This window comes from Micromys minutus (genome assembly GCF_963924665.1).
Source record: "Micromys minutus genome assembly, chromosome: 22".
In the NCBI taxonomy this organism is placed as follows: Eukaryota; Metazoa; Chordata; class Mammalia; order Rodentia; family Muridae; genus Micromys; species Micromys minutus.
This window is the reverse complement of record NC_137957.1, coordinates 31,536,050-31,548,586: the sequence shown is the minus strand read 5'-3', so window position 1 is coordinate 31,548,586 and position 12,537 is coordinate 31,536,050. Positions and strand designations below refer to the sequence as shown.

At 38.9% G+C, this 12,537-nt stretch overlaps 2 protein-coding genes across 2 annotated transcripts in view; one reads left to right on the top strand and one right to left on the bottom strand.

Annotated features, from left to right (window-relative positions):
* The window catches only part of TMTC3 (transmembrane O-mannosyltransferase targeting cadherins 3), a 37,702-nt gene extending 35,885 nt beyond the window's left edge, over nucleotides 1-1,817 (bottom strand). Inside the window, exon 1 of the mRNA XM_080935533.1 lies at nucleotides 1,678-1,817. The gene's annotated coding sequence lies outside the window, so the exon portion shown is untranslated. The remainder of the gene's footprint in view (nucleotides 1-1,677) is intronic.
* Nucleotides 1,818-2,759: 942 nt separating this feature from the next.
* The window catches only part of CEP290 (centrosomal protein 290), a gene marked incomplete at its 5' end in the record, with an annotated part of 80,619 nt that continues 70,841 nt past the window's right edge, over nucleotides 2,760-12,537 (top strand). The window contains 9 exons of the mRNA XM_080935990.1: nucleotides 2,760-2,861; nucleotides 3,010-3,087; nucleotides 3,799-3,868; nucleotides 4,542-4,588; nucleotides 6,709-6,852; nucleotides 9,735-9,788; nucleotides 10,427-10,447; nucleotides 10,609-10,761; nucleotides 11,516-11,698. Coding sequence (XP_080792116.1) covers nucleotides 2,760-2,861; nucleotides 3,010-3,087; nucleotides 3,799-3,868; nucleotides 4,542-4,588; nucleotides 6,709-6,852; nucleotides 9,735-9,788; nucleotides 10,427-10,447; nucleotides 10,609-10,761; nucleotides 11,516-11,698 — 852 coding nt within the window. The remainder of the gene's footprint in view (nucleotides 2,862-3,009; nucleotides 3,088-3,798; nucleotides 3,869-4,541; nucleotides 4,589-6,708; nucleotides 6,853-9,734; nucleotides 9,789-10,426; nucleotides 10,448-10,608; nucleotides 10,762-11,515; nucleotides 11,699-12,537) is intronic.

Genomic DNA, 12,537 nt, shown 5'->3' with positions numbered 1-12,537 from the left:
AGCGCTGCTGCACAACACCACTTATACAACTGTCACACAAACACCAGCTCTTGGAAAAACTTGAAAAATGAAGAAATTCTGATGAAAACCCATCTTCACTATTTGAAAATTATACAGCAACCCGCAGAACCAGAACTTCAGTTAAATATTGTGACTCACAGGTAAGTACAATATAAACACCTGGGTCATAATGTTTCCTGTTGTACTTTTAGGCCAAGAAAAGTGTATTAGCTCCAAAATACTGTTAAGATAAATTACAGAATGGAGTTTAATAAGGATTATACTTTAAGTTGTGATTGTCACTGAGATGTACAATCTTGACTTCATCAGTTACAATAAATTACTTCTTTGAACTTCTCCCTTCTAATGAGAATAAAATTTATTACTTGAAGATATTACACACATGAACAAGACGAGAAACTGGTGGTGAGACAATACAAAGGACACAATGCTAGTAAATGAGTAACAGAAAATATATATTAAAAAGCAAAGAAAAAGATTACGGTGTTGTGATTAAAACCAACAAATTCTTAATATAGTATACCAGTGAATATATTACACGTGTTCAATACTGTTTCCATTTCTTAGTATTTTTTTTCACAAAATGAACAGGAAAAATAATTTTCTTGAGTAAATGAAGCTATAACATTAAAATGTGCAAAATACAAGTAAAATTGAAGAGGGAAGTGCAACCGTCTCACACATTTCGAAAGCCTTAGTTTGTAGAATGAGTGAATGAATGTGCTCATGACATTACATGAGAAAATAGTGTTTAACTTCCCCAAGTTCCAATCTCTTCGATGGACAATAAGGGCAGTGTAAGCACTCAATTTGCTGTACCTCTATCAAGAATAATTCCAAAACAAGTGTTTGGGGGAAAAAAAAGCAAACATGTAATCAGGCCCACAAATCTGTTGGCTTTAAAATTTGTTTCTAACACCATTTTTTTTTTTTTTTTTTTTACGATATTTGTTTTTCTCAACCACGGAAATCTATTCAAAAGAAAACTTTAACTGTCTACATTTTTCTTTTAATTACTTAATATCTATTATGTATGATACATATAATTACTTTATATATCCATGTATACATACATACATACCTACGGACATATGAGACGCACGGTTTCAAATAGCTTACAGCTCCCAATGTTGCTTGGTGTCGACTAGCTATGGACTTGGTAAAAGTTCCCAAGGTAAGAAGGTAAACATCCGAGAAGACGCTTTCACCCAAGAATGCCCCTTGGTAACCAGCAAATGACAGCAAAATGCCAGCGCTTGGCATGGCCCTCCTCCCTCCCTCTAGCAGGGCTGGCCGCGCGCTAAGCCTCCCCTTTCTTTGGCCTTCACTCCACACTTCTTAACCTAATAAGCTCCACAATCCACAAGCTGCTGCAGGAGGTGGTCCATCCTGATGCTCCTCCACTCAACCAGAGCCTGAACTCAGGGGTTGGGGGTGGGGACGGTCCGCTTTTCCAGACACTTTGGAAGCTGGAAACTTTTATTCACTCCCTTCTTACTAACTGGGAGCACCGGGCACACACCTGGGCATCTGGAGGGCTCATGACCACCTCTGCAAGATCCGCCGGCCCTTCAGCAGCCCCAAACTAGAGCTTCCCTAAAATGCAAAGGTTCCCTGAGCTCCTCCCGGCCGCTGACTGACCCGCCCCGACCTCACCTGAGGGCGGCTCCACGGCGAGATGGTTCAGGAAAGCTTCGGAGACGGTGGACCGGAGAGGGAATCTGCAGAAAACACCGTCATAGTCCGCCACACTCGGGCTCCTGGGCGGCCGCACCTTAGTTGCCGCTCCCCCTGGCTCCCGATCCTTCCCCAGCTCTTCCAGGGCGGCCGCAGCCTCTCGCATGGCACGCCGGGAACGCGCAGCTCTTCCCAAAACTTCTAATCCCAGTATGCACAGCCGCAATGCCGAAATGCACTCTGGGACGAAGAGTCCTCTTCTCACGGCTTTCCCATGTCCGCAGTAATTAGGTCTTGGAGGGGAAATATAGCCGTAAAGCTTTTCCCACAGTCGTGAAATGTAGTCTTTCCTGGTATCCAGGGCCTAGTTCCGGCCTTGGCTGACTGGGCGGGGAGTGGTGTCGCCTAGCAGCCGGCGCCGCTTTGGCTTGTTCGGGAAGAGTTGGCGGGAGCAGCCTGAGTGCGCGAGGACAGCTCTGGGAAGCGAGAGGCCGGGCGGTGGTCGCTGTAGATGAGTGACTGCTGCTGGTTTGCCGGTCTTGGTTTAGGTGGGTGGATCCCCGTGAGCCGGAGCAGCTTAGTGTCGTTCACAGGTTCATAATCCTGGCAGACTGTGTGCTGCCTTCCTACCCAGACCTTCTATGGCTCTTGTCCGCGGTGCCTCCGCCTCCGTAATTGAGCTTATTTCCGTGCACACTTCATGTAGCTCATTCATCCACTTTAAAAATCCCCTCGTTCCCTTTCCTAAGAACCGGAGGAGATTCTTTCAAAAACTTCCAAGCATCTTGGGAGTTGGTGCCATCATCGATGATAGGAGACTCGGGGTTTTAGTTCCGATTTTGTTTTAGCAAAGAAATAATAATCTGGCATGTACATTATCATATAGTCTGTGCCAGGTGAACTAATTCTCATCAAGGTTGTTTGCAGTTCAGGAGCCGTAGCTCTTACCCAGCGCCTAGGACGATCATTGATCATGTAAACATTGCAATGCCATTTTCCCTGAAAATGCTGAAATCCACCTGCTTTGTTGTAGGGGCCGAGAGACAGTGAAAGAATTCAAGATGCCACCTAATATAAAATGGAAAGAATTAATCAAAATTGATCCAGATGACCTGCCACGTCAAGAAGAGTTGGCAGATAAATTATTAATATCCTTGTCCAAGGTACTTAATAAATGATTTGTACACAGATCCTGATGTATAATGTCACAAATTGAAATTGCTTCTTGAAATAATTGAAAGTTATAACCGGAAGAGTGATTTATGCACAGCATATGAAATAGTCCATTTTTTGTGTGTTTTTTTTCCTTAGGTGGAAGTAAATGAACTAAAAAATGAAGATCATGAAAACATGATACATCTATTCAGAATTACTCAGTCACTAATGAAGGTTTGTAGGAAAGAGTGTGTAGGAAAAGAAATATTTTTTAAGAGTAACATAGAGAAATATAACCAAAGGGTCAAATAAAATGCAAAATCTTTTCCCTATAAGCTAATTATGAAATGATAAGAGAATCCTAGATTCTTCATAAGTAAATACCGAGAGAGAATATGCATTTATTTGTTTCGTTAAGGTAAAAGCACATAGAGAATTTGTAGGATAGACAGACTTTCGGTTGGTAGTTTCAGATATGCTCTCCAAGGATTTGAGGGTATATTTTGGTTATCAGCACTTCAGAAGCGAATAAGGAATTTTGAATCATAGTTGGCAGATGCAGAAATGTGCTTAAGAAGGGAAATGAAATGTGTTGTATAGATTGAAGTGATTAGAGCGGATTAGCTCCAATTATAAGAAGGAATTAATAAATTTATTGATAATAACAACTGGGATATAAAAAGGTAATGAAAGCATTTAAAACTGTGGCCATAGGTTTAACGGAAAAATCAGATATGATTCAAAGTCTTGGCATTCTAGAATTTCTAGCCTCAAGTATTTATTCAACAACTGTTTACTGACTGCCTCTGTGTTCCAGTCACTGTGCACGATAAAGACTGAGATATCAAATTCCACACAATTTCCATTTCCACTGTTTATAAATGTAAATATATATTACACAGTGTAAATAATGCAGGATTTTCCCTTTCTAATTTTAATATCCAGATGAAAGCTCAAGAAGTTGAGCTAGCTTTGGAAGAAGTTGAAAAGGCTGGAGAAGAACAAGCAAAATTTGGTAAATGTCTTGAAAAAAAAAGACTACAGTGGTTCCACTTATTAGACAGTAAAAGTTTATCATATTCTATAAAGTATATGCTCAGTTCATATTGAAAGACGCTGCATCCTTGCACAGTTCCAGGGACGGGCCTGAGTGCTATGGTAGGGGGTGAAGAAAAAGAAACCCATAGACAGAACAGTTGTATTCCTGAACACAACGTAAGGTGATTGCATAACAGATAAACCAGGAGACAGGGTTCCTGGAGACAATTGAACAGGGAGACAGAACTAGATAATCTCAGTCGAAGTCGTCTTGTAGGGGAGCTGTAAACATCAGGCGTTGCAAGCTGAGGTGGATATTTCTGCACATGCTGTCAATATCCACACTCAGACTAGGAGGGAAGGCTTTGCCATTTGCCACAGGCCTGAAACGTCGGAGTTTCTGCCATGGCTTTGTCTGTGTCGCTACTACACATTGATTCAGGACCTCACTCACTCAAGTCTTCCTCTGCTCTCTACATAGAGACGTTTCTAGATGGGTATTTTATGTACATATGATAATTACTTTCCTTTACATTATCTGGTAAGAAGATGGGCTCTTTGACAGAATTTTGATATTTTATTGAAGTTTACTTAGAATCTGACTACAGGAAATTTAACCAATTGAAACGTGTTTTTTTTTTTTTTAATAGAAAATCAATTAAAGACAAAAGTAATGAAACTTGAAAATGAACTGGAGGTATTCTTTTGCATTTCCTTGTTTATGAATTTCCTTGTAATTGTTATTAATTGTGTTATTTTAAATTATATTCAAATTTTCTTATTGCCGTGTTGAAAAATACAAGAGTCTGTGCTCAAGAGTTTACTCATTATACAGAATATGTTTTTGTGATTTGAGTTCTAGGAATTCTGCATCAAGTAAAGAAAACACGGTTAATATCTGAATGGAGCTGACAGTCTAGAGAAGCATATAGAAAGCTTAGTAGCAATTGAGGAGAAGGTATGTGGGAAGTAAACACACTGAGATGCTGAAAAGCTAAGAGGAAAAGATTAGCCGTTGAACTGAGGAACTAGGGAAAAGGGAAGGCCCAGGAGTTTTTATGGTTCTGAGGTTAGTTCTTTGAAGCTGAGGCAGAGGTGTAAGATTTAACTGTGGGAGACAGTAACAGTAAATTACCTTAGAGATATAATAGCAGAAGGGCTGAAGACTGAGGGCTACGTACTCATTATTTGGACATGATTAACTCGTGCATGTGGATGAGGTAGTTCACATTGCTGGCTAGATTTTAAGCTCCCTCTATAGGAAATGATTTCTCAAGTTGAGCTGGTCTGGTGATCATATTTGGGCAGACAGCTGGTAAAGACTAGAAGAGAGTGGTAGTTCAAGGCCTTGGTAGGAAGGTGTTTAAAGTATTGATGATGAAGTCATAACTAAGCGGAGATGATGTCCGAACTGGAGCTGGGACTGGAAGTGAGGAGTCAGGGAGCAGGGCAAACCTAGGATGTGCTGTGCCTGTTGACTTTATGAAAGGGGAAGCACCAGAGAGGAAAATGTCCTTTGGGGCAGGCTCTGTTATGACACAGGACTGGGGGAATGGAGCAAACCAAAAAACATTTTAACCTCTTATGTAAAGCTACTTAAAAAAGAAGTTGTGAAAGTGCATCCAATTGTGGAAATTGCTCAGATTGATTTTTGACAGGAGACTGAGCTGCCACATGCCTGGCTCCTGAGGACCTGTAAGCATGAGCAGGAGTTTGGTAGTTTGCTGATGACATGGCCGTATTGGAGTGCGCAGGATAGCTAGATATCTTGTAAAGTGGGCGAAGCTATGGAGGGGCTCTAGGAGACTGTTGTCATCTTTCCTTGTTCCTGAAAGAATGAACAACTTCCAAAGGAATGGGAACTCTTAAAATTGTAGCTTTGTAAGAAAAAAAATGTTGAGTTAAGAACGCATGCTCAGTTTGTAAAATCTGTATTTTAGACGATGCTTTTAGAGAGCACGGGGAAGCTTTATGAAGCAGAGAAGACTGGAAAGCATGAGAGAGGACAGTAGCAGCAGTGTGTGTGAAATGGTCTCTGGGAGGCAAGCTCAGGGGACTAAGGGCTCAAGGGTTGGGCCGTGGTCTAGTTGACAGGAATAGGAAGTAAAATCAGTTGAAACATCTGCAGAGTTTTAAAGTGACTCTGTCTCGCCTTCCTTATAGAGTAGGTAGTACTAAACACGTAGTGCTGTACATCTGCATTTGTTAAAACTGAAAATCCAGTTCTTCCATTCCACTTGACACAAGTCAAGTGTACTCGTGGCTCAGAACAGGCAACGACAGGACAGAGAACATTTCCACTACGCTCCAGAGTATTGTCTGTGTGACTCCCTGTAGTGTCAGGGCAAGGACAGAACTAGGGACCAGGCTCTTTCAAGTTTTAGTTCACAGACTTACAGTCTCTTTGCACTTTAGTCCGTACCTACGCTCAGTGACTATAACGGAACCTGCTGTCCGTTCTTCATGCACTGTTTTGGCGGTCAAGGAAAGCTCATGGATTGCTGATTTACAAATTAAAGCCTAAGGAAGTTCAGGGTTTTTGTTTTTTTAATTATATTTGTTATTGTATGAAGCAATTTTAAATTTACACATATTTTGGTCTTATTCTCCCCACCCAAGTCTTTCTAGATTCTCTCCTCCTTCCCATCCAACTCTTAAGTTCTTTTTAAATAGTGCTTGCATGCCTATGCCTTAAAATGTCTGCTGTTGGAGCATACTGAAAATTTAAAGTGGAGTATTTGTTGGTTCTTTTAAACCTTCAAGTAAAAAAGAATTACTCATATTTGGAAGAATTAATTCTTGGCTTCTTTCTTTAAGATGGCCCAGCAGTCTGCAGGTGGACGGGACACTCGGTTTTTACGTGATGAAATTCGCCAACTCGAAAAGCAGTTGGAACAAAAAGATAGAGAATTAGAGGACATGGAAAAAGAACTGGATAAAGAAAAGAAAGTTAATGAACAAGTAAGGCACATTTTTCTCCATGAATCTTAATATTTAAGATAATCCTACGTTGCTAACCTTATTTCTGTAATCAGCTTTGGAAGCCGTTTTTGGTTGTATGTTCTAGTTGAGGAATTACGTGCGCCTAGGTAAGTTTTGTAGCAGTGTTCATTTTGTAGTCACATTTGAAATACATAATGGAATTACCTACCTATGATATGTTGGAAAATAATTCTTTAATTTTGTGGCATGTTTTCTGAGGATATTAGAATTACATAAAATTAACTTGGGTCTTGAACATTCGTATGAAGAAATAAATTTCACATTTATAAATAAACAAGTAATTTTTCTACTACTGCCAGTTTATTTTGGCGAGTTATGTATGAATTAATGAATTTCGATGTGGTAGACTCAGAAAATGTAATACATGGCTTATAGACTTCTTTGGCTCCTAGACTATAAAATCCCCTTTTCACCCTTAACCAATCACTGATACAGAACAACCAAAACTTTGCTGTGTAGCACCAAGTTTCCAGTTCTGAGACAATCACACTTTATAATAGATGTAACATAAGGATATGTGATACTTTATGGGTGCGTCTGGATATCCCACCATGTTGGTCGGTGCTGTGGAGGGATATTTAAATCACGTTGCTCAGCATTGTCATCCATAAACGGAGTACAAATGAGTGTGGCAACAGAAATTAAAATGCATATATGTTCAGGGAGTAGAAGGCATATCATTTACTAAGACTAGGTAAGAAATATTCAAGAACTATAATTACCCGTTTGACTGAAATACAGATTAACGGAGTCTTCACCATTCATCAGGGTCTTTGTCTACTTGAACTCATCATTCCTTGTTTGATGCCCACCATGTGGGAGACAGGAATCACTTGTGACGTGGTAGACGTGAGGGAATGAAGGGATATAGAGAGTGAGCGCACACTGTTGCAGCAACAGATGATGGGATACTGACAGTTCACTCAAGAATGCTCCCACTCACTCTCCGGTCCTGACTTCCCAGCTGCCATACTCGGGAGCCTCTGGTAAAGGCCGGGGCCTAAAGAAGCAAGAGAGAATTTTTGAGCACAAGGATAGGTCAGATCTGTGCTCATAGAGCTTGCCCTGCTTTGTGGAGAGCAGATTGAAGAGGGTCAAAGCTAGTAAGGAAACACTGGTATAGGTGCCAACAGGTGCAGTGGTGGGTGGTTAAGGGGAGAGTGCTGATCTGCTAGACACGCTTGAGGGAAGTGTGATTGGGTGTGCTGACGGGCTGAGGACAGAGGGCAGTGCAGACTCTGCTGTTCTGTGGTCTGGGCGTGGCTAGGTACAATGGTGCTCTTTGGAACACAAAGCAATTGGGAGGTTTAACGTTGTTTCAATTTTGTGCAGTTGATGCTGAGGTTCTTGTGCACATACTCAAAGATGAAATATTTAAATCTCATGTACATGGTGGACACTGGACACATCAGGAGAGTGTGTTGGTCTTCAGCACAGATATTAATGAAGCCAGAACTTGATCATAAGATTTACCTCTGAAAAATGTTTAACAAAATAATGGAATAGGTAAAGTGTTCAATTCTTACCTTTCCAATTTAGAATATGATTGGACAGATAATACCAGATAATAATAATCACCTCTTCAAACTTATAAAATTTTCATTTGCATTGTATGTTATGAGCTTTCTTAAAATGTTTGGCATGGAACATAATAAATATAATAAAATAAAATCTTTACATTTTTGTGAAGATTATCAGAAAAAAACAATAAATATTCATTTCTTCATCTGTATTCATCAATTAAGGTTTCTGTCATATTGTTTTATACATAATTCTTCATCTTTCACTCATTTTTCTTTTGTTGAGCCATTTGAGACTTAATTTTAGACATAATAATACTTTATGCTTAAATAGGTCTCAAAAATGAATATTCCCGTATACAACCAAAACAGACTTACAATATTCAGGAAATGTAAGCCTGACTCAGAATCACATTTTCTCTGCTGACCTGGTGGTGTCTTTTATTTTCTGCCTGCTGCCTCCACTGTCTAAAGAGCCATCATACGCTTCCTTACAGATCGGTTTAAGTTTGTTGCATGCCGTTGTATGCAATGTATGCTATTGTATGTTTTGCTTGAGTAAGGCCAAAACAGAAAAGTAAAAGACCATGAAAACGTTCTTTTATGGTGAATAGATAACAAAGAAAAAGTATCAGATTGTTTATTATATTCGTTTTTCCAAAAGAAAGCTAGCTGCCACAAATAAACTGATTCAGGTGAAGAAAACAGCATTTAATACGGTTTGCTGTTCTGTTCATTGAGTATCATGTTAATGCTCTCATGTTAATGTACATCATATTTCTCAGTCAACAAGAGACATGGAATCAATTGAAGAGATGGTAAATGGAAGTTTTGTACTTACATAGGAATTGGTACTCAAAGGGTATAAACTTAAGCCAATATAATTTCAGCTAGTTTCAATCATTCTTCTGGTACTGCCCCTTTTAAACTTTTCTTTTCTTTTTTAGATATTTCAGCATGTATAGAGAGGAAAGAGTAATTTCTCTTTGGCATAAAGGAGAGGCGGAATGATCTTGATCACTCTTTAGGAGATTGGGCAATATAACTGAGATTTTTGTCTTCTTTAGCCTTTAGTTTGCTTTGGTATATATGGCATTGTTTTCCTCTAAAGCTGAGCCCTTTCTTTTGTACTTTATTAAATCCTTAGTTTAAAATTCTGTCTTGTTTGTGTTCTAGTGTGATATGAAGTCTTTACTAGTCTTTAGTAGTTAAATGTTCTCTATTGGAAAGGAATAAGAATTTAAGTAAAAAAGCTAAATGTGGAATTTACATTGACTTACTTCTGAGTTTTATCTTTTTTTTTTTTTAAAACTGTTTCAGTTGGCCCTTCGAAACGAGGAGGCAGAAAATGAGAACAGCAAATTAAGAAGAGAGGTTAGTAGAGACTTTGAGTTTTTCTGGTGGTTCAACAAAGACTTAGGTTTTAAACTGTTTACTTAAAATTGTATTTTAACCAGAATGTAATCTTCTGTGTAACTGATGCTAGTCACACCAGCTCATTTCATGGTGACTTTGTCTCAGGGAATTACAAAGTCAACCAAAGTGCAAGTTGTCCCTCCCTGCCTTGGATCTGCGTGGGGAAGTCTTGTTTTCTGTAGGCTTCTTTTCTTACGACTTTTTGTCCAGCATTGTCATAATTGTGTTTCTCATGAAATCTTATAATTTATACTACTATTTTTGTGTGTGTGCTAAATCATAATCTTCTGTCTGGTAACAGAAATGTCTTAATTCCCATATGATGACATCATTTTCCCCATTACTGTTCTTCTAACTGCCATCTACAATGTCCTCATCTTTTAATTGTTTTATCTAAAAAAATTTTTGAACCTAGTTAGAATTTTCTTCCTTTTGGTTCATACTTAATATTTTTTTCTTTTCTTTCACTATTTTAAATAATGCATCCAGTTGTTCTAAAATGTTCTTTATTCTTATTTTCTTTAATACATACATGTTAGTCTTAATTCTTTGTTGCCTTTCTCATTTCTAATTATTTTTTTCCTGTCCTTTTGAAGAACAAACGTCTAAAGAAAAAGGTGAGGCCCTAAGGGTAGTGAAACCTTGGGAATTTAGATCTGCTCTGGGGTCAATAGCTAATGGATAGAGTTTTGTTGTTCTCAATAGTATTGCCCTGTTGTCTCTTTTTTGGCTTTGGATAGTGGTTTAATGCTGACTGCTGTGTCTGCTCTAAACTCAGAATGAACAGCTTCGTCAGGACATTATTGACTACCAGAAACAAATAGATTCACAAAAAGAATCACTTCTATCAAGGAGAGGAGAAGACAGCGATTACCGATCACAGTTATCTAAAAAGAACTATGAACTTGTTCAATATCTGGATGAAATACAGGTAAAATGAGTCAGTCAGTTCAGAGCAACAGTTTTACAAATTTATTTTCAGGGTGGTGTTTATCGCTTTTGTTACTTTTGAATATGGATTTGCCCCTGTGTCCATTAAATGATTATTTATTTATCTATTTATTTATTTATTTATTTATTTATTTATTTATTTATTTTGTGTATGTATAATGCTGCCTGTACATGTGTGTGTGTGAACGTGGGTCCTGCATGTGTGCTGAGGTCCGAGGCTAACCTCTGGTGTTTGCTATCAGCTTTTGCCTTGTGTGAGACAGGATCCCTTTGTGGTTCACTGCTCTGCATTCCCGGCCATCTAGCTTACAAATTGCAGGGCTTCACCTCTTTTCTCTGTCCCATCTCACAGCAGGAGCAGTGAGAATAAAGATACATAGTGCAGTGCCTGGCTTTCTGTGCATCCATGTGTCTCTGCTGCAAGTATTTTATTCACGAACACGTCTCTCTTGCTCCACTATGTACTAGTAAAACACAAAATAAATTGTGCCTTTCAATCTTCGGTTATTTACTCTGCATCTGTCTGTCTTGGGCATCAAGAATGATTGAGATGTCAATTTTCTTGACATTTAATTTGACTTAAGTGGCCAATGCCGTGTTAATTCTAATGGTCTATCAAAAAAAATTCCCCCCTTCCTCTGGAAGACCCTGTGGCTCCATGTAATTGTAATTTAGTATAAATTTCAATTTCTTGTAAGACTGTCTTAAAGTAATAATATATTTAACATTTTTAGACCTTAACAGAAGCTAATGAAAAAATTGAAGTTCAGAACCAAGAAATGAGGAAAAACCTGGAAGAGTCTGTACAGGAGATGGAGAAGATGACTGATGAATACAGCAGGATGAAAGCTCTCGTTCATCAGACAGATGCTGTTATGGAGCAGATCAGAAAAGAGAATGAGCACTACCGCATTCAAGTAAGAGCACTGTGGGGACCAAGCCTTCCTCTCGCCTGCACCCGTGGTTCTCACCATTTTGGGGAAGTCAATGATGCCCGAGTGAGTGCAGGCCGGGGTGCTGGGAGCAGTGCCGGGATATGAAGAGTTCTAAAAATCCAGGGGCTATAATGTTTAATTTGATTTCTTGAAACACTGAAAAAATGTCAATATTGTTTATTATTTACATGGGGTAAACTTGTTTAAAGAGTATAATAATGTTTAGAAATATGATTTTCTAGTAATAATTTTATAATAGTTTCTTGAGTATAGCTTATCTAAAATGCTTGGAATTAGAAACGTTCCAGATTGTGGTTCATTTTGGTGTTTTGTTGTTGTTTTAGATTTTTAGGAGGTTTTTAGGTTTTGGAAGTCACGTAGGTTACATATATAAATGAACACTTTTGGGAATACTCTTAATATCTAAACACTAGATTCATATATGCTTCTTATGGCCCTTATATGTAAACCATCAATACAGTATTTTTTTATTAGTCTCAATTTTTTCATTGGATATTTTATGTATTTACATTGCAGATGTTATTCTCTTTTCCCTGTCTCTCATTCCCACTCTCCACCTCCTCCTGCTTCTATGAAGATGCTCCCATTCCCACCTACACACTACTCCCTCAACACCCTGGCATTCCCCTACACTGGGGAAGCCAGCCTTCACAAGACCAAGGGCTTCTCCTCCTACTGATGGCAGACTATGCCATCCTCTGCTATGTATGCAGCTGGAGCCATGGGTTTCTCCCTGTGTGCTCATTGGTTGGTGGTTTAGTCCCTGGGAACTCTGGGGAGGTCTTTTTGGTTGATAATGC